We start from the raw sequence: 21,443 nt of genomic DNA, 5'->3' as shown, positions 1-21,443 counted from the left end.
GTGCATTTGGACAGATTTCTTTCAACCTTGGTATGTACATGTATGCACCCAATATTTGAACATGTTTACAACCAGTTCATGGAAATGACTATGTAGGCATTGTGTTACAATATATTCGACACTCATTCAAAGGCTTGTTTGAATATCTTCGGATGATATTCTTGGGCAAGGCAGTCTACTTCTGCACTCCGCTCTAATTCAGTTCAACAGCTTTGGGAGTTGAGGATGGTTTACAAATCTATTCATCTGGCTCAGAGGCCAGGGACATTAACACATGACTGGGGCAATGTGGTACGATGACAATCTGATTCAAGCTGAATCTACCTTCATGCTAATAGAAAAGCACATGGTTTCAGATACTTTATTATTGCTACTGGCATTAAAACAAGGCACACATAAGTATTTAAGGCGTGTTAGTCACCTAAAATTGACAACGCATAGCAAGGCAGTTTAAACAACACAAATTGAAACTACTCGTATGAATATATTTTTCTCTGAAAAAACAAATCATTTTTACACTTGTACTTCAACACTAAAACATTCATGTTCAAAGTGTGTCCATGCAATATAAATGCACATTAATTTCAACAAGACTCATTTGAGAAAGGTTTGAATTGTGACTTTGCATACAAGGATGAACAGTTTACAGGGTTTTGTACAGTTATATCCCAACTTCAGATAGAATTACATTGGCACATGGAAGTCATCTGAAAATTAGAAAGGCTATCTAAACACAATCAACTTGTAGTTAATCATTAATAGGTCTAATTTAATCAACAGACTGGATATATTCATTCACTTATACACGTCTTCTAAAGGTCATATCCTGGCAATAGAGGTAATATTGTACTTGATAGAGTAATAATTAACAATTATTTACTTCAATTTTTTGCCTCTAAAAGTACCAGTATGTGTGACTTGTGAGGGGTAATGACCTATTCAATTGTAGTGTTCCAGAAACCAAGTTTGTATCTAACAGAACCTACCTGTATTGTACTGTGGAACACCAAGCATTGTTTAAATATCTAAACCGAAACATCTACTATAGTCCCACTTACTCACTCAGTAAGCCATAGACCAGCATTAAATTATACACAGAAATAAAATAATTAAAAACCAAATTAGTTAAAGCTCTCCCAAAATATACAAAGTAAACAGAAAACAAATTAAATGAAAATGGTGTATACTCAATTCTTTCAAACAATAAAATGGGTACCACAGATTACAATATAGGGGTATAGCATAAACTGCTATATGTCAGCACTGGCAGTAACACCTTATTGCCAAAAAAATAAAAATGCACAAAAGATTGGCAATAAAGAATCATAAAAACAATGTAAATGCAAATTGAAAACAGAATCATTTCTTTGTGGTAGATATGTCAAATTTTGTACTAATCTCTTAACCCAGATACATTTCTTGAACTAATCAATTTCACTATTTTATCATATTCAGTTTGTAAGTTCACAAATATATCAGTGAATTTAATTCAGCAGATGTTATTTATCAGTTGTAATACCAAACTTAAAATCCAGTGATTAATTAATTATACACTACACTGACACTTGTAAATTAACATAGAAATTGTATCATGGATATATTCATGTTTGTGTATGACATGACGATAAAGCACCACAGGTGTTATTAAAGATTGCCGAAAAGAGTGATTTTGCGGAGCACCCCAAAGCGATGTTTCACGCGTGAGTGTAATTTGCATACTGAAAACTGGCGGCCATCTTTCTTTTTATATATCCGGACCCACGGTTTAATACATGCATGCAGTCACTGAAAATAACATTGAAGGATAATATCACCAAGTAGAGACATCCAATATAACAACCTTGACCTTCCTCCTAACCCTGACATTTTACAACAATTAGTTTTACATTACACCAATATATAATAATATGGATATCATTAGAGACTTTAGAATATTTATGTACTTTAATATAGACAATTTACAAAATGGGTATGTGCTATTTTGGAGAATGGTGAGAATGACAATGCAAACTCATCAGCAAAGACGACAGGTATTATTTAGTTTATTCAGAAAAATCACTCAGAAATGAAAATCGAAACATTTGTATATTTCTGACTCCAGAGGGCAGTATACAAATAAAACGAGTGACACGATTGCTGAGTTTACTCCTGATCTTCAATGATTTGTTTTTTTAGGCAAAAATATTGGAATGCATAGTTGGAATACAAACAAATTAAACAGTATTGGCTAGTGATTGTGTCAAAATCGTCTCATATGCTGGCTGTTGTTTCACCAAGAGAATAGATGACAAGTGTAACAAATACAGCTGGGATCAATAAAAATATAAATCTGCAGCTCAATAGCCTTACATGTATGATATCAGTTCAGTTTTCTATACAGTATGGGCATATGAAGTTTTAGTACAAAAGACTTTGAAATATAAGTGACACATTTGGGTGCAAGTTACTATCTCTTTGAGATACAAGTTTAAACAAATAAACGCACATTGACCAGTAGACTGACATAGAACGTCATGCAAACACTGATTTGGAAAGAATGATGAACATTTTTGTCCCACAATTCATTCTAAAATAATAACACACCATATGTAAATCTGATTTAACACTCTTTGCTATCTACAATTCAATTTTTCTTCGCATTCACCAAGCGTTTGTTGGACGACCCACCTATAATTGCGGCTAATATAAAGTGGGCTATACCACTATAAAGCAAGGGGTGTAATGCAGTTAAACATGAACCCTAGCCCGAGGACAAATGGACATCATTATACAAGCAGACTGACCACAAATACTATGCCTACCCCACACTGCACTGACAATAAAAACATATCGCAATGAGTTTTACCAATATTTATAACCCCTCCTTTTCTTCCCCCAAGCAATTTTTGCATATTTCTACTCTTTTCTCTCTTCAACAATGGCAAGTATTTCTTTGCAGCAATCTTGGGCTTTCTTTAAAGCTTCTTCAATATCAGTCTGGGCCTGAAAACAATGAAACATTTTAACTACAGATTAACAAGCTTAGAATCTATGTGGTATTCCACTCTCTCTGAGCCACTTCACTAAATGCCTAGAATCTATGTGGTATTCCACTCTGTCTGAGCCACTTCACTAAATACCTAGAATCTATGTGGTATTCCACTCTCTCTGAGCCACTTCACTAAATGCCTAGAATATATGTGGTATTCCACTCTCTCTGAGCCACTTCACTAAATGCCTAGAATCTATGTGGTATTCCACTCTCTCTGAGCCACTTCACTAAATGCCTAGAATCTATGTGGTATTCCACTCTCTCTGAGCCACTTCACTAAATGCCTAGAATCTATGTGGTATTCCACTCTCTCTGAGCCACTTCACTAAATGCCTGGAATCTATGTGGTAATTCCACTCTCTCTGAGCCACTTCACTAAATGCCTAGAATCTATGCGGTATTCCACTCTGTCTGAGCCACTTCACTAAATGCCTAGAATCTATGTGGTATTCCACTCTGTCTGAGCCACTTCACTAAATACCTAGAATCTATGTGGTATTTCACTCTGTCTGAGCCACTTCACTAAATACCTAGAATCTATGTGGTATTTCACTCTGTCTGAGCCACTTCACTAAATGCCTAGAATCTATGTGGTATTTCACTCTGTCTGAGCCACTTCACTAAATACCTAGAATCTATGTGGTATTTCACTCTGTCTGAGCCACTTCACTAAATGCCTAGAATCTATGTGGTATTCCACTCTGTCTGAGCCACTTCACTAAATACCTAGAATCTATGTGGTATTTCACTCTGTCTGAGCCACTTCACTAAATGCCTAGAATTTATGCGGTATCCCACTCTCTCTGAGCCACTTCACTAAATACCTAGAATCTATGTGGTATTCCACTCTCTGAGCCACTTTACTAAATGCCTAGAATCTATGTGGTATTCCACTCTCTCTGAGCCACTTCACTAAATACCTAGAATCTATGTGGTATTCCACTCTCTCTGAGCCACTTCACTAAATGCCTAGAATCTATGTGGTATCCCACTCTCTCTGAGCCACTTCACTAAATACCTAGAATCTATGTGGTATTCCACTCTCTCTGAGCCACTTCACTAAATGCCTAGAATTTATGCGGTATTCCACTCTCTCTGAGCCACTTCACTAAATGCCTAGAATCTATGTGGTATTCCACTCTGTCTGAGCCACTTCACTAAATACCTAGAATCTATGTGGTATTTCACTCTGTCTGAGCCACTTCACTATATGCCTAGAATCTAGTATGTGGTATTTCACTCTGTCTGAGCCACTTCACTAAATGCCTAGAATTTATGTGGTATTTCACTCTGTCTGAGCCACTTCACTAAATACCTAGAATCTATGTGGTATTTCACTCTGTCTGAGCCACTTCACTAAATGCCTAGAATCTATGTGGTATTCCACTCTCTCTGAGCCACTTCACTAAATGCCAAGAGTCCATGTGGTATTCCACTCTCTCTGAGCCACTTCACTAAATGCCTAGAATATATGTGGTATTCCACTCTCTCTGAGCTACTTCACTAAATGCCAAGAGTCCATGTGGTATTCCACTCTCTCTGAGCCACTTCACTAAATGCCTAGAATATATGTGGTATTCCACTCTCTCTGAGCCACTTCACTAAATGCCTAGAATCTATGTGGTATTCCACTCTCTCTGAGCCACTTCACTAAATGCCTAGAATCTATGTGGTATTCCACTCTCCCTGAGCCACTTCACTAAATGCCTAGCTATAACACCAGTATATCAAATTGTCACTTGCACTAAACAACGTTAAAAACATCTTCCCAATCAAATCAGCTGACAGTATGTAACAATAACTAGAGTACCTGATGTCATCAGTTTAGTTTGATGGAACGATGTCTTACCTTGATGACAATCACAAACTGGTTTGTAACCTTACCATGTTCTTGATTACAATTTCAAACTGATTTGTAACCTTACCTTGTTCTTGATTACAATTTCAAACTGATTTGTAACCTTACCTTGTTCTTGATTACAATTTCAAACTGATTTGTAACCTTACCTTGTTCTTGATTACAATTTCAAACTGATTTGTAACCTTACCTTGTTCTTGATTACAATTTCAAACTGATTTGTTATCTTACCTTGTTCTTGATTACAATTTCAAACTGATTTGTTATCTTACCTTGTTCTTGAATTCTTCATCAGTTAACTGTGGTAGATTAATCATAACATTATAATATGCACCCCATAAGGCAGTCTCTAAAGAACGAGCACCGACCTGACAACAAAACAAGGACACAGGTTAACGTTATCCCTCCCAAATGTTATTGGAATGCTTTTTCTTCTCGTTTCCCAAATTTACCTGCTAGTCTCAACAGATTCCTGTCACAAAACACCTTAATTTCATATTTGTTATACCCACAGTTGAGTGTAAGTTTTGTCATTACAAATGGAATTAGAGCAATGTATCAGAAAAATTGTTATCAAACCAATATCAATACTGTGCACATGAAGTGCCTTCCTTTTACTAGTTTACACCACTAGAGGGCATAACAATTTCCACTTCCATACATACCTGTATATCTGATTTACATTGTATGTTTCCTTTATTTGCAAGTTCTTTCATGGATGGCCAACATTTGTTTATTGTAACCGCAACATGCATTGGCACGGCAACAGCAGTTTTCATTGCTCCCTGCATACATTGTTCACGACTAGAGCACAAATAAACATAAAAGCAACTTCATATAAAATACGCAATTTAATCAAAAGACTTCATGAGGTGCCATTGAAACCATATGCTCCATGTTTAGTCTCGGAAATAATATAGGCTTCTGTAAAGCTGTATGTATTGCTATTTTTAATGGGAAATGTTAATTTGCATCAGCATTAAACAGTAAAAGGTGATGATATAAATACATGCAGGTAATAATTAATTAAAAATATACTTGCATTTTCTTATCTTCTTCTGTTACTTTGGGTAATTTGCAGGCAACCTGTGAGAAATAATATCAACACACAGACTGACAACTGTAATGTCATACTTAGGACATGTGTTTTCTGAAATACTTGTACACGCTAATATAATCATTATTCTTTTTTATGAGATTGTGAGCAAATGACAACACATCAACTACTAAATAGTTGAGAACACAACTTTTAAGTCTTAGGTTGATGGTTCAACTTTTAAGCACACAAATCTTGTAATTAACATGGTGACGTTGATTATTAAATTGATTTCATGTTAAACTGAAAGTAAATTGAATAAAGTTTTTTTTTTTCTCCACCATATCTATTATCTAGGGTAGCTGATATAAGTTTGTTGAGTTGCATACATACCATATATTGGTTGAAAGCAGTTGTGTCAGCATCTATCATTGGCAATAAATCATGCATAGCTTCATGTAGTGATGGAATAATAGCTCTCATATCTTTATCTAGTCCATGGAATTTCTTATTTCCGTAAGTCATCCAACCAACCATACTACCAAGACCAGCACCCTTGAATGAAAAAGAAGTGAGTACAATGATAGAATTATTGTTTATCTTCTCTAACTATGTTTTCTAAAGATTTCAAACAATTGATGAAACAGATGGAAATAAACAGTCATATTTCTCTGAATTTAAAAATGTCATGCATAGCAGCTGGCTAGTGTTCAATCTGACAGAATTCAGTTTGACATTAGGGATCAATGTATAACAAGTCATTGAAAATGACACAGTCCCCGTTAAGTTCTCTTTGTGCTCGTCATATTAAAGCGGAGGGGTTGTCGCGAGCATGTCCTTGAAACTTGAGTTCCAAGTGGCATATACAACAGATTGTTTATTTACATCAAAACACGTGTTTCGTGTCATAGTAATATGGCCAAAATAAAAACAGTCGTTATTCAGCCATCTTTGATCTGATTATGAAACACACTGATATGTATGATGTATGTGCCAAATACGAATGAAAATGGTACATAAATTGTGGAAATATAGTAGTAAGGACAAAAAGTCAGATGGCTGTCAATCAGCCATCCTTGACCAGATTTTGAAACGAATTGTCATGGACATGCATCCTAACATGTATAAAGTACATGTATGTGCCAAATTTGAATGAAAACTGACAGAGCACGTCCAAGATATTGCATAAAAAAACAAAAACAAGATGCCTGCCAGTCAACCATCTTTGATCCAATTGCAAAATAAATCGTCATGGACATGTATCCTAACATGTATAATATATGTACCAAGTTTGAATGACAACTGACAAAACATGTCCAAAATACAACATTTTCAAAAAACAAGATGGCTGCCAGTCGGCCATTTTGAATTGAATCGCTAAACCAATGCATGTGCATATGTCCCACATAAGGTACAAGGCACATGCAAAGAATGAACGGAGAATCGGTCCACAGGATTCTGAAATATGACGTTGGATAGACTGACATACGGACAGACGGACACACAGACGGTCGGACAGACAAACTCAGGAACTCACGGACGGTCGGGGACATGTATCCTAACATGTATGATCTATGTACTAAATTTGAATGAAAACTGACAAAGCATGTCCAAAATACGACATTTTCAAAAAACAAGATGGCTGCCAGTCGGCCATCTTTGATCCAATTGTGAAATAAATCATCATGGACATGTATCCTAACATGCATAATCTATGTACCAAGTTTGAATGAAAACTGACAAAGCATGTCCAAAATACAACATTTTCAAAAAACAAGATGGCTGCCAGTCGGCCATTTTGAATCGAATCGCTAAACCACTGCATGTGCATATGTCCCACATAAAGTACTAGGCACATGCAAAGAATGAACAGAATCGGTCTAAGGGATTCTGAGATATGACTCCGGACGGACGTACGGACGCACGGACACACGGACGGACGGAGACCGAATTATAAGTCCCCGTTTTCGGACTTCATCCGAACGGGGACTAATAAAACAGACATACTCCTGTAAAAGTAAAACCCCTGGATATTTGTTTTTTAATCTAAGGATGAGAGTAGCTTATACAGGTTATATATAACCTGTTGATTACAAAATCGGCAAATAAATACATGTGTCAACAACTAAAATAATGATTTCTATTTATTTTACCTTTTTGACAATATTTTTCCCTTTTGGGTTCTTGCAATATTCTAATTTTTATTATTATAATAATATATGGGTAATATGAACACTGGAGATTTGAACTACATGTAATTTGTATTAGTATTTTTCAAGTTACAAATAAAATTAATTCTTGGAATTTTTAGCAGTAGATTGAGTTATTAGTTTGCAGTAAACAAATTCAGCTGTAGTTTTCAACCTCTATTACAAGCACATGTGTGCATTAAAAGCATACATGGAGCAGTGTGAGTTGGGTTTACCAAAATTGAACCTAAACACAATTCCACATGTACCTCTATTGGAGACATGCTTCTAATAGAACTTATATACAAATCAACAAATGTGACTTTAAAATGGTGCATGCTGGGAAGAGAACATCATAAATGAAAACAAAAATATTATGACCATACTCACAATTGCACCAATGGCTGCAGCAGCTGATCCACCACCAGGGGCTGAGGATCTTGCTCCGACGTTTAAAATAAATGATTTCAAACTCATGGATATCAATGGACCTTCAGTATCATCACGGATCATGTATCTAAAGATAATATGAATAATTTAACTGAGCAGTAGACAACATATGAAAGAAGTGCTAGGAAATGAAACATTACTTATTAGTATTTCAGAGAGCAATGACTTATTTAAATGTGTCAATTGAAGTCGATGTAGTTAGTATGATGGTAGATTACATCAGGAGAGTGGCGTTACAGTTCCCTCTGGTGGTATAATGGCTGATACAAGACTTATGTTCGGCTGGCACTCATATGACGGACATGATATAAACTGGAGATAGTTTATTCGCATGTCTTTTGACTATTTGTAAGATTGATGCATTAAGGTCCCATCATGTTCAATGTATGCAATAAATTAGTACAAAATATGTACAAACAAGACCATAGAAGATCAAGATTTGATGGCAGAAGTGATTGATTTTAATGCATTTTTACATTAAAAAGGTCACTATTCAGCCATCTTGAATTAGATCATGAAACGAATGGATATGGTAATGCATAATATACATTTATGATGCATGTGTAAAGTTTGAATGTGATTGCTAAAGGCATGTCACAGATATAAACCTGGAACAGCAAAAATAAAATGACTGCTAATTGGCCATTTTGAAACTTGATCTGGACAAAAAGTGATGTGCATTTAAAACCTATTATGTTCAATGGACAATCCAAGTTTGAATGAAATATTTACATTCACGACTGAGATCTGGTCCCAGAATGGCAGAAACGCTTGATTTTGTTGAATTTTTATTAATTAGCTCGGTCACAGTGCAAATGTTTTTTTTATTGAAGTGAAAACATTATGCAAATACTGCAGACTAAAAACAGAAACGAACAAATTATGGTTGGAATCTTAATGTCTATTGTAACGAGTGAATGGAAAGAAACACAGAAGTGTAATTATACATCACCATTTTTTAGACTACGTCCAAAGGGGTACTAATAAACAATTAGTAAATACCCAATCTGATTAAAATCTGATGTAGTGTACAGGCTTTAATTATTTTTGCTATAAACTTATTTTAATTTAATTTTTTATTACTTTTGTTATTAATGTCTTTTTATTTTGTTATTATTTTACTTTGATTTTTTTTTTTTTTTTTAATTCCGCCCTACATACATCTGACCCAATGCCTATGTAACGAGATTTCAACGAGACCCACTATCGACAATTTTAGTCACCGAATCACAGACCTCCTTCTATAGCGCACATGATGACGTCAATTGATTCTTTGTACAACTGGTAACCAATGAAGTTTAATAAAAATGTCTGTAATGTGGTCATATTTTCGAGCACGAGTGACAAGGCAGGCTGCTGCATTTTGTACACGAATAAGAGGTTTTATCTTAGTTACAGGGAGACCAGACAATAATGAATTACAGCTGTCTAAGCGAGAAGATATGAAAGCATGTACCAACTTTTCAGTATCAGATTGGGATAATGATTTACGAATACGATTAATATTTCTTAGATGGGAATATCCAGATCTACAAATAGTAGGAATGTGTGTTTCCATAGACACCTAAGTTTCTAGCACTTGACGAAGCACTAACCAATTCTTCACCAATTGCGATACTAGGCAAAGGACACGAGTCTTGTGAGAATCTCCAAGACAACATGCACACAAATTCAGTTTTCGACACATTCAAAAGTAGGAAATTACAAGACATTCAATCGCTAACATCCTAAATACATGTCTGAAGTATCACCTGGGCGTGAATTTGATCATCTTCAGAAACCGATAAATAAATCTGTGTGTAAAAATGATATTTTACGCCGTGACGTCGCAATAACTCGCCCAATGGACGCATGTACATTGAGAACAATAATGGCCCTAAAACGGAGCCCTGCGGAACACCGGTTTCTAATATAGACATCATATCAGAAAATACATTTCCAATTTTCACTTTTTGAATGCGGTTACTCAAATACGATTCAAACCATTTGATGATGAGACCATTTAAACCAAAATTTGATCTCAACCTATCGATGAGAATCCTGTGATTCACAGTATCAAAAGCGGCTGAATTATCCAAAAGTACGAGAGCAACTGAATACTTAGAATTATCAATACTGCATACAAAAATGTAGTACATCGTTAGCGACCCGCAAAAGAGCCGTTTCAGTGCTATGTGCGGTTCGATACGCTGATTGAAACTCTTCATACAACAAATAATTCTCTAAATGTTGTTTCACTCTGGATGCAACGACACGTTCAAGGACTTTAGATATAAAAGACAAATTAGAAATCGGTCGATAATTTTTCAGCATGTTTGAATCCAACGATGCTTTCTTGAGCAGAGGTTTAATCAGCGCACATTTCATTTTCTCAGGAACACTTCTGGTGCGAAGTGATTCATTTATGATATCTGTTATAGGTGAAAGCAGAATAGAAAGGATCTTTTCATCTTTTAATATATTAGTGGGTAAACAGTCCAAATCACACAAAGCCGACGACGATTTTTTTATAATTTTAATTATTTCATCCTCCGTGGCTGGTTCAAAACATTCCATTTCATCACCAGAGAACTTGTGCAGTTCGTTAAAACGGTTTCCATTCAATAAATTTAGATTTAGTCCTTGATTGATTTTCTTAATCTTATCCATGAAAAACATGCTAAAACGATTCGCTAAATTTATTTTGTTATCATGAATCGGCAACGCATTCAAATTATTTGTCGAGCCTAGAAGACCATTTACGATGGAAAACAGTTTTCTTTGGTCACCATTACAATCCGCGATCTTATCAGCGAAATAACTCCTACGTGATACATCAATAAGATCATTAACTTTATTTCGTTTAGATTTGTAGATTTGGCGATGGACAGTTAAACCAGTTCGCCGCCACGTTCGTTCAGCTTTACGGCGTTCAGTGCAGGCGTGGTACATAGGCGTCGGATCAGATGTAGGTAGGGCGGAATTAAAAAAAAAATCTCAAAATCAAAGTAAAATAATAAAATAAAAAGGCATTAATAACAAAAGTAATACAAAATAAAATTAAAATAAGTTTATAGCCAAAATAATTAAAGCCCGTACACTACATCAGATTTTAATCAGATTGGTAAATACCAATCTTTTCTTGAGGTGTTAAAGGTATCAAGTCTCTTCCCCCAAATGAGATCTTAGAAGTATCAAGTTTTTTTTAAAAACCCGTAATACACCTTTGCTATAAACTAGTAGCGCCCTCTAGTGACAAGAAGTTTCTGTCATGTAAAAATGTCGTTTTCTTTGGTTGTATTGATATTTGTCATTTAGTAGCACTGATTGCAACGAAAAAACAATGATTTATTTCCTAAAAACTGCCGATTCTCAATTTCCGAAAAGTAAACGATGGTTAATAGTAACCGTGGGTAAACTGAGTGTGGAGGAAGAATTTAGACACCTTTCACGGTCGCCAACATGTCAAATCGTTCAAACCCTAGGCCTTTCATGATAGTCTCAAAGTAAATCATGCCCAATGACCAGGTACACGACTTAACGATCACATTTTTGGTTTTTCGAAAGCTACTACTCAAAGAAATATGGATTACTCCAGTATTGCAACATCAGGGTTCATCCTGAGTAAATGACAGATTAGAAATGATGCGAACCACATTGTGTACGTTCGCCATGCACTCTGAAATTAATGCGAGTTTTCTCATAAAAGCACGAACCAAACTACCATGCCAATCACGATTATTATGAAATGAAAGGCCCAGTAAAAACATTCTGGGCTTATAATTGTCAATGCCCTCAACTCGATAAATACCTAGTAAAAATAGAGGGATGGGTTTCATACTCGGGAGAGGCTTACGATCGGGGAAGTACAGTACTTTAACGCAATTGGGCTTCCACTCTCAGAATACTGTGGTTCAAACGCATAATACTCTAACCCAAGTTCTAAAAACACATTGTGCATATAAAAGTTGAGTTTATACTAGTAGTACACAATTCTTGGCAGCATGAACGGCTATGTACAATGGCGTATACGAATGTGATCAGATACTAAAACGTCATAGCTTTGAAAAGTACCCGGATGTTAAATATGTTCGTTCGTTATTTATTCCCCTCCATGAATGGACTCCATGGTGTTTAATTGAAGCACTACAAATGCCTATCCAAGCTACAGTTATAATTAAAACAAAATTAAACCACTGCAATATTATTTCGAATACAGTTTAGAATATACACAACTATAAATTAAGGCCACATTACAGCCTAGAACATAAAAACAAAACAAATTTACAATATTACAATATTTACTACAAAATAATTGTTGGTATACACTTACTCAATGATTCTTTCTTTGGGGTTGAATGAACCCAATGAATTGAGACCAAGTCTATCAACAACCTGTAATCAAAGATTAAAACTTAGTATCACCAGCCCATGTTAGTAATGATAACAATATGTAGCAATACCAATCAGCACTTGACCAAAGTCTATCTAGGACAAAAAATTATTCAAATACCACAGAATAGTTTCACAATGTTATATTGTTAACTGATCAAATCTTATGAAGATGAATTTCCCAAAAGTCAATGTGAATCGTTTTTTTGGAATATTAGAAGCAGTTTAATACAGTACATAGTGTATAATGTGAGAAATATTTTAAAAAGTCAAGTGGATTTATGATTAAGAAATAATTGTGGTGAAATAAAATTTACCAGTCTAATCTTTTGATCTTCTTCAAGGATGAAAAGGTTTTCTTTTTTCATGTAATAATCAGCAGCCATCAAGATAGCTTTCAGTGGAACTAATCCAACAATCTGAGAACCACAAACCGCCCAATTCAGTTCCTGTGAACACAAATATGGTAGAAAATCCATGATGTGTGTTACATTACAAGTGATACTAAGACATGATTTCTTGCATAATGTGTTATCTAACTCCTACTACTGCTGGTGAATTTGGAAGGATTTTTCTGGCGTTTGAGAGCTTAGTTATGTATGTGTAATGCCACTGAAACTGTATGACAGTTGAGCTGGAAATCACTCTAAAAATAAACAAAAACTTTATAATAAATGGATACATAGAATTCCTGAAAAACTTGCTCAGTACAACTCATAAATCATAATAAAGTTCTATGCAACAAAAGATAAAATGCTATCTAGGATAATATACTGAAAATCTCCCAACCTATCATAATGGCATTATAAGGAATTAATTTTCAATCCAGATGTCAACCAGCACCTGTTTATTATGGCTTGTGGCTTTGGGATGCGCTTTGGTATGCGCTTTGGTATGCTAGCCCAGGGTACAGCAGCTTTGTTCTGTACTGGTAAATCATTTATATACTCACACTGGCTTCTTCACTGGCTTCTTCAAATACAGTGTGCATACCAGTCACTTCAAAGTCAGTCAAATTAGAGGATAACTGTGCCATGTTAGCTTCTTCCAAATACCAACCAATAGCTTGAACACACTTGAGTTTTCCTGGCTACAAAGCAGTACAATGAAGGGTTTGTGTTTTGTCATCACAGCTTGACCTCAAAAATGTATTTCAGAGGTAAGAAAATCCAGTGGTCAGAAGTCTTGGAATGGTCTGGGAATGTTTATTTTCTGGTTCAGACTAATCCAATTCTCCCTTTAACCTTTCTAACACAATCAGTTTTCTCACCAAATATTTTTATGTATTTTTCTTTTATTTCTCTGATAATTTTTGGCCAAATTCACAAGTTAGACAGACAATTTATTCAATACCAAGACCATCAATACACTCTTAAATGTGCCACAAGAACTGACTTATTTAGAATTATAATATAAAAAGAAATTGATATTGTCCTGACTGACAACACAATTACAACTACGTTGTACAATTTCTGCAAATATATTTTTCTGTTTTTATTGACTAAAACACTATTGTATTAGATTAATCAATATATATTGCATTTATTTCATTTTAAACATCTAAAAACAGAATCTATTCATGCTGATTTCTGAATATTTAAACACACCTCTTCCGGCCCTCTTCCTTGTTCTCTGATATTCAATGCAATCCTGTGAGCTTGCTCTTTGGTAGATAATAAATTCACATTGTAAGCAATCAAGAACTTCCTGGCTCCAGTTGCCGTGGCGCCCCATGTAGGTACAAAGTCAGCTGGACCAAAGTCTGGCTTCCATTCAGGCTTTAGAAGCTGTAATTGCATGCCATGAGGAGAAGTAAATATTAATCACTTGTGATTAGCTTATGATGTGCTGTAAACTCGTGACAAACAAATGTAATGAAAATAAATGATTTAGGAAAAACAACTGAATCGTGAAGCACTGTGTGAGTTGCTATGACTGTTAGCAGTGAACATTTCATTTGGGATTATTAAGACAGTGAGTCACATTGACTATAGTAGCAGTGAACATTTCATTTGGGATTATTAAGACAGTGAGTCATATTGACTATAGTAGCAGTGAACATTTCATCATTTCATTTGGGATTATTAAGACAGTGAGTCATATTGACTATAGTAGCAGTGAACATTTCATTTGGGATTATTAAGACAGTGAGTCATATTGACTATAGTAGCAGTGAACATTTCATTTGGGATTATTAAGACAGTGAGTCACAGTGACTTTTGTAGCAGTGACCACGTACTGTGTGCTGACTGGGCTTTGGTTTGTCAGAATCCTCACTATTTATAGCCCACACAGCATTATAGAGCACTGGTTCATGTCTTGCATGCATCTCTTAGTTCATTTCTAGCAGTATAACAGGTTTCAACTACCGTACATACAGATGTTGGTGTGATTTTTACATTGTCACAAATAAATATGAGAAAGTATGCAAAAAACTGATCTTCATTATAATCGTTTCCTTGCAAATTTTATTTTTAATCATCAGATCCATGTGTCCATGGTCCATGTGCAAATTTAGTTTTTCCTTTTGTTTTGACACCATCAATCAGAAGGTAAAACATCCAAAATATATATATATGCATTTACTGGTAGCTAGTGGACAGATATTTATAAAATGACAATAGAGACATCTATTGTTCATCCAAAAATACATATTTATACCATTTAAATTTTCCACACTTTTTTATCTGAAAACAACATGTGTGCAAGGAGTCAACTGAAATACACATAAAGACAATATGCTATACCTTATCAGAGAAACCCTCGTATTCACCAGATCTAATCTGGGGCAGTGTCAATCGATGTTCTTCGGTTGCCGCTTCAGCATACAAATAAACTAAGGTAAACAAAAACATGAAACAGTTAATAAAAAAACTGAGAATATTTGTGTTTTTTCAACTAATTTCAAATAAAAAAAATTGGGTAATTATGAAATGAATCAGTCATTTTGAATCAGAGCGTAAATGAATGCATGCATGCATGTATAATCAGCTAAAGACAATATGGCGCTGGAACAGCATGTTTTATTACAAAATGTCAATCATCTGGCCAATTTGAATCAGACATAAGCAAAAAGTGTTCCTGTACACTGATTTATTGGGGGCTGATCAATTCAAAACTATTCTTCATAACCTGTCTAACAAAAGATTTATTTTTGAATATTTATTGATATTTAATATTATTTATTTGCTAATTAAACTGGACAATGTAATTGGTGGACACAAATATTTTTGAGGACATGAGAACAAGTCTCAGTGGGTAGTTAGCCTAAGGCCTGCCTTATTATCTAATGTGAAACCACCTACAAGCTACAAATATAATTTCATCAACAAGTCATCAACCATTTTGCATTTATTCAAAAATTGGATGACAATTGGTCATTTTGGCCTGTCTGGACATAATCTGAATGGGAGACTTATGGATTAACCACTGTAAGCCCTTATCTGTATCTTTAACATATGCCTAGACTGATCACATTCTAACATGACACATACATCATGCAACTTAATTGGGATTCATATGCACCTCCATCACTTCAATTTTCAAGAGGGCTGAAGGGAGTCATCTTGTGCGAGACTTTACTGGATCTTAATTGACAATTTACATATTATTTCGATTGAAACCTTATACATGGTTGCAGTTTATAGAAATCAATGTCTGACAATAACTCCTAATTAATTTTTGTATTTAACTCAGATGGGACAAAACTAAAAATTAAAGGTGGTTTCCCATTGGAAAATAAAGCCGTAGGCTTCACCAATTTTGTGTTGGTACACAAACCTAAATATATATGGCTGTGGGAGGAGTAAACTGGACTACAGAGGAAACAAAATCATTGATTGTTATATGAAAGGAAGATCAAATTCAAAGAATTCCCAATGGTACTTCCAACGACAGTATTACACTGAAAAAAGATCGCAGCCTGTTTGGAGATATTAAAATTTTGCCATTCAAAGAAAAAAAGCATATCCCAAATCAAATTGAATAGTGCATTTGTGCTCACTCTCCCCACCATCCATGACTCAAATTAGTTTATAGAACTCTAGGACGATTTAGGACACAATTCAGATTATGCAAACTATGTCTTTGCCAAGATTTTTTAGAGAACGCTTTAATTAGACCAGCCTAAATAATGAGGGTTTTGACTGTGTGAAAGTGAACCAATAAGCAATAAATTTGGGTACGCCTTAGGCAAGCTAAATGTGAAACAGACCCAAATGATTACTTAATTTATTGATGTTTATTCAAGCATTTAAACAGTAGCTTCAAAATGTAAGCCTTTACTTTGCCAGTCAGTTAGCAACTGGGCAGAAATTAATGTACCATGGTGGATGAAGAAAGTGGACCCAATAATTCATGAGCAATGGAATATGTAAATTTAATGAGACATTTTTTCAAGGACTTACCTGGAACTCCTAACTCTCCAGCCAATCGTTCACCGAATTCTTTGGCACAAGCCACACAGTCTTCCATTGAGACACCTCTGACAGGAACAAATGGACATACATCCAAAGCACCCATTCGAGGGTGTTCACCTAAATTAGAAACAACATTGTACAAACATTACCATAATGCGAAGGCCAGAATTCCTCATTTTTTTGATCTTGTTTAATAAATTAACATTGAATAGTTTGAGGTCATCTTGTATTTTGGCATTCAAATGTAATTTCACTGACTAAAATGATTGGTAAACATGTGCAAAATAAGGGCCAGCATTCTTTTTCCCTGCATATAGTGTTGAACATCAATACAGCACATTATTGAACAAGTGTACAGTACTTTGACACCAAAAAGTTGTGTATGTCGATCTTGTAAGGCCAAATAAAAAAAATATTATAGTTCCTATGACATTCTCTAATTTTAAAAAGCATTTTATAGAAACTACAAAATTAGAAATAGGAATTTTTTTTCTATATATTTTTTCTTGGTTATATCTGTGTTTTATTTGTCTTTCAGCATACAAGGACTGTTGTAGCAGATGAAACTCAAATCACATTAAAAGCCTGGCAATTATGGCCAAACAAGTTTAGAGTCGAGCGTTAAAAAAAAAAGGTAGGTCAGATTTTTCTTGGCCTAATTATATACTAGTACCAGTGGATATACCAGTTAACTAAATCCTATATCTCTTCTACAAAATGGCTAGCTCCCAGGGCAGGCTAAGAACAGGGAAATAATTGCATCTCTATCTCTGAGAGGTGTTACCCATCTTGGCTATAAAATATGTACCAAAATGGCTATTTTTGTTCCAATCTTCTGAAGGAAAGTGCAGACTATACACTGTACTATTTTGTGAATATGTAATGAAAAGAGGGAACTGGTTGTGAAAAGGTTAACTTGGGCAATGTAGGGCAGTGTCATTGACTCTACCCAACCATTCACATGCAAATACAGTTTATACCCAGTGAGTTCAACACAAATTTCCTGTTGATTGCCAACACATCTTTCCATAGTACAGCAGTATTACATTTCACATCATGGCTTGTGACAATTTCAATTAGTTAAATATTTATTGAAATTAAAAAAGTAAAATGTAACACATTTGATAGCTGAATTGTGTGACAGCTACATTGTGACCCCCTCCCCCCAAAATGTATGATAAATAGAGCAATGACCTGTATTCTTAAATCTGCAATTGTTGCCAGAAGATTTAAAATCATTTGATACTATAACAAAAAACATCACATAACTGAGACCTCCTCTGAGTTTTCTTTAAGCCAGTATGTTTGCAAACTTTGAATGTATTTGGTTTTTACATGAATTATACCAAATTTCAATCTTGGACTCCTAATAAAAAAATAAAGAAGAAATGCCCAATAAGATCTGATTTTATTGAGGTTGATGTGAACTCACCTGTATGTCGAGTCATATCAATCAGCTGGTAGGCAACCCTGGCACCATTCAGTGCACCTTCCACTACAGTATCTGGTGTACCTACAAACGTATAGACGGTACGATTCGTAGAAATGCCTGGATCCACATCTAATAATGATACACCTTCTGTACTCCCAATGGCATTGGCAATGGCTTCAATTACCTAGACCAAAGCATTAATTGTGGATAGAATGAGAAAGGCTGTATGTTCTGATTCAAATCATTTATAATCATTTGCATATTGGGCATTAACATTATCATGAAAGGTATATTTACTGAACATTCACTTACATGTATTGTATTCTATTCAAAAGCAGTATGTGAAATTAATTAAAAGTAAATCATTCATGTATTTACTGTATTCAAATTTCATTCTATTTATATTCAAAGTTTACAAAGTTTTTTTCATTCATCCGATTCTCTTTATTCATATCCAATTGAAAATTATTATATCCTATGATGTCCTAAATTTATTGACAGTATATTGTGAAATATTGCTGAGGAACAGTCACCATGTGAATTTTTTTGTATATTGCTGGAATGGTGACTAAAATCATCATCTTCATGATATGGTTGTGTGTTGCTGAGATTGATGACTAAAATTACCATCTTAATGGTGTGGTTGTGGGATTATCAACTAAAATCAGCATCTTCATTATCTATATGTATGATTATGATACCAAAATAATGAAATCACAAAAAATTTGGAAAATTTATAGGATTACAAGATATACATATACAGGATAAAGTGTCTGATTATGAGCAGCCAGGTTAACTTTCTAATGTTTTGTGCGACCTCTTCATAATAGTTTATTGTGCCCATGAACCATGTAAGAAATGGGGCAGTTGTACTTTCATTTCTGCAGCAACTGATACAAAATGTATCACTGTCATTCATTAGCATTAGTCAAACAAGTCGCAGTCACCCACTGACACTTTTTTGGAGACGACCCACAAAACAATTTTATTTATTTAATAACACTTGCACATTGATCCTTCTGAGAAATGGAAATAGTTAGAAATGCAGATAAAAAACACATGATACAGAAACGCTAAGACCAGCAGATACACACACAATAAATCAATGGACAAAGGTGCATGAAATTGATTCCAAAATAAGTTTTGATAAATTTTTGTACACTTCATTCAGTAATTTTTGTACATGTAATTCAGTGCATGAGTTAAGCCTCTGGTGATTCACTATCAAAATTGTGGATGCTATTAATATCTCACTGAAATCCTTGTGTTTAATGATTCTTTTGTGGTGCCCAACTTCAATTTGTGATTTCAAGTTTAAGATAGGCCTTCCAAGTTGAAACTTGGTTTTAAGTTTTATACATAGGTTCTGAGTTTTTCTTTTTATATTGGTTAAGGATCTGTTTTTTTAATGTAAAATTTGAGATTATTGTGGATTTGATTAATTTGGAATGAACTTATTTAATTTGATGCATTAATAAATAGATAGCTTTGGTTGGTGTTATTTTGGAAAGAGGTTGTGCTCAGATAGCATTTGCTATTAGAATGCTGTTAGCGTATTATTTAAAATACTTGTGAACAATTTGCAAAAGCAGATTAGTTTGTAGGGTCCAATTTGAATCACAATTTGAAAATAGGAATTGGAAGCTTGAATTGTACTAGTAGATTTTTCTTTCACACTTTACTAGAATGTTCTAAGAACAGAGAAGAAAATGACGCAAGCTGAAATTTCACATTGATTAAATTCATGGCTTTACAGACTTTTTAGCAAAAAAGGTCCAGGGCACCTGATATCGTAGTTTTCTTTACAGTCTTTGTATTGTATTGTATAGGTAGACAAAGCAAATAGATGACGTCATGTCCACACAGCCACTGTGATAATGCTGTTGAGACGAACGCTACAATTTCATGTATATTAATTAAAAATGTTTTTATTTTTAATTTTTAACTGACAGCCTCTTTATTCAAACTTGATTCCCAATTATACCTAGGTTAATTAGTTTTTTTAATGAACCTTAGCTACATGTACTAGTGACACATGCGTCATTTTCCTTTGCCACCATCTTTGCATCCATATTTTCATGGCAGTTACAATTTGCACTCAATTTCCAACTGTTTCTGATCACTATATTTCCTGCAGGATGCGACGCGACATAGCGGTTACCATGGAAACATTTGACACTAATATTCACAACTGGTGATTACGGGAGTTATTAGTTTTAACTGTCTCACTGACTCTAATAACGACCACCAAGTCCAGAGCTACTAACACCGGACGACTGCATTACACATACATGTCGAAAAAGCGTTAATTAAAGTGAAACTGAAAGCAAACAGACAAGTCGCTGACAATGTTACACTTGTTGGCCAGCCAAACGAGCCTGGAATGGGACTGCGGCGAACAGCGATCGACATGGACCACTGGATAGCAACTGTCCGAATGCGTATATTAAAATGAAATGCAGTATACTTACATCTTTATTTTGACCTTCTGAGAAGTTTGGCACGCATTCTATGATTCTGGACATTGTTGTACCTGTTTGAATTGTCTAGACACAGCAACTGCTCGCTGACATGCACGACAGTTAGAGAAGCTTGAACTTAGGTGAACTGGGTAGGGAGAGCATGCGTAAAACGTCATCGATTTGTGGTGTCACGTTA

The 21,443-nt window shown here is 34.9% G+C and overlaps 1 protein-coding gene across 1 annotated transcript; it reads right to left on the bottom strand.

Moving 5' to 3' along the window:
* Positions 1–347: 347 nt before the first annotated feature.
* On the bottom strand, positions 348–21,428 carry LOC100369906 (formimidoyltransferase-cyclodeaminase-like). Its single transcript, XM_085501055.1, has 14 exons — positions 21,257–21,428; positions 18,786–18,969; positions 17,342–17,470; positions 15,683–15,771; positions 14,543–14,722; positions 13,888–14,025; positions 13,253–13,384; positions 12,877–12,938; positions 8,505–8,631; positions 6,319–6,480; positions 5,932–5,975; positions 5,555–5,693; positions 5,162–5,257; positions 348–2,982 (listed from the first exon to the last, which is right to left on the bottom strand). The coding sequence occupies exons 1-14, from the start codon at positions 21,308–21,310 to the stop codon at positions 2,896–2,898; spliced, it is 1,623 nt and encodes a 540-aa protein (XP_085357181.1). The 5' UTR covers positions 21,311–21,428; the 3' UTR covers positions 348–2,895.
* Between the last annotated feature and the right edge of the window lie 15 nt (positions 21,429–21,443).

This window comes from Saccoglossus kowalevskii, chromosome 7 (genome assembly GCF_978046115.1).
Source record: "Saccoglossus kowalevskii chromosome 7, keSacKowa6.1, whole genome shotgun sequence".
NCBI classification, from domain to species: Eukaryota; Metazoa; Hemichordata; class Enteropneusta; family Harrimaniidae; genus Saccoglossus; species Saccoglossus kowalevskii.
Note: the sequence above shows the minus strand (reverse complement) of the source record. Positions and strands in the feature narration are given on the sequence as shown.

Excerpts from the sequence above, each read along its gene's own strand:
- LOC100369906 (XM_085501055.1), bottom strand. The coding sequence starts at position 21,310 with ATGTCCAGAATCATAGAATGCGTGCCAAACTTCTCAGAAGGTCAAAAT. Across the intron at positions 15,772-17,341 it reads TGGAGAGTTAGGAGTTCCAG|TTTATTTGTATGCTGAAGCG; the intron begins GTAAGTCCTTGA and ends TGTTTACCTTAG. Across the intron at positions 5,258-5,554 it reads AATGTAAATCAGATATACAG|GTCGGTGCTCGTTCTTTAGA; the intron begins GTATGTATGGAA and ends TTTTGTTGTCAG.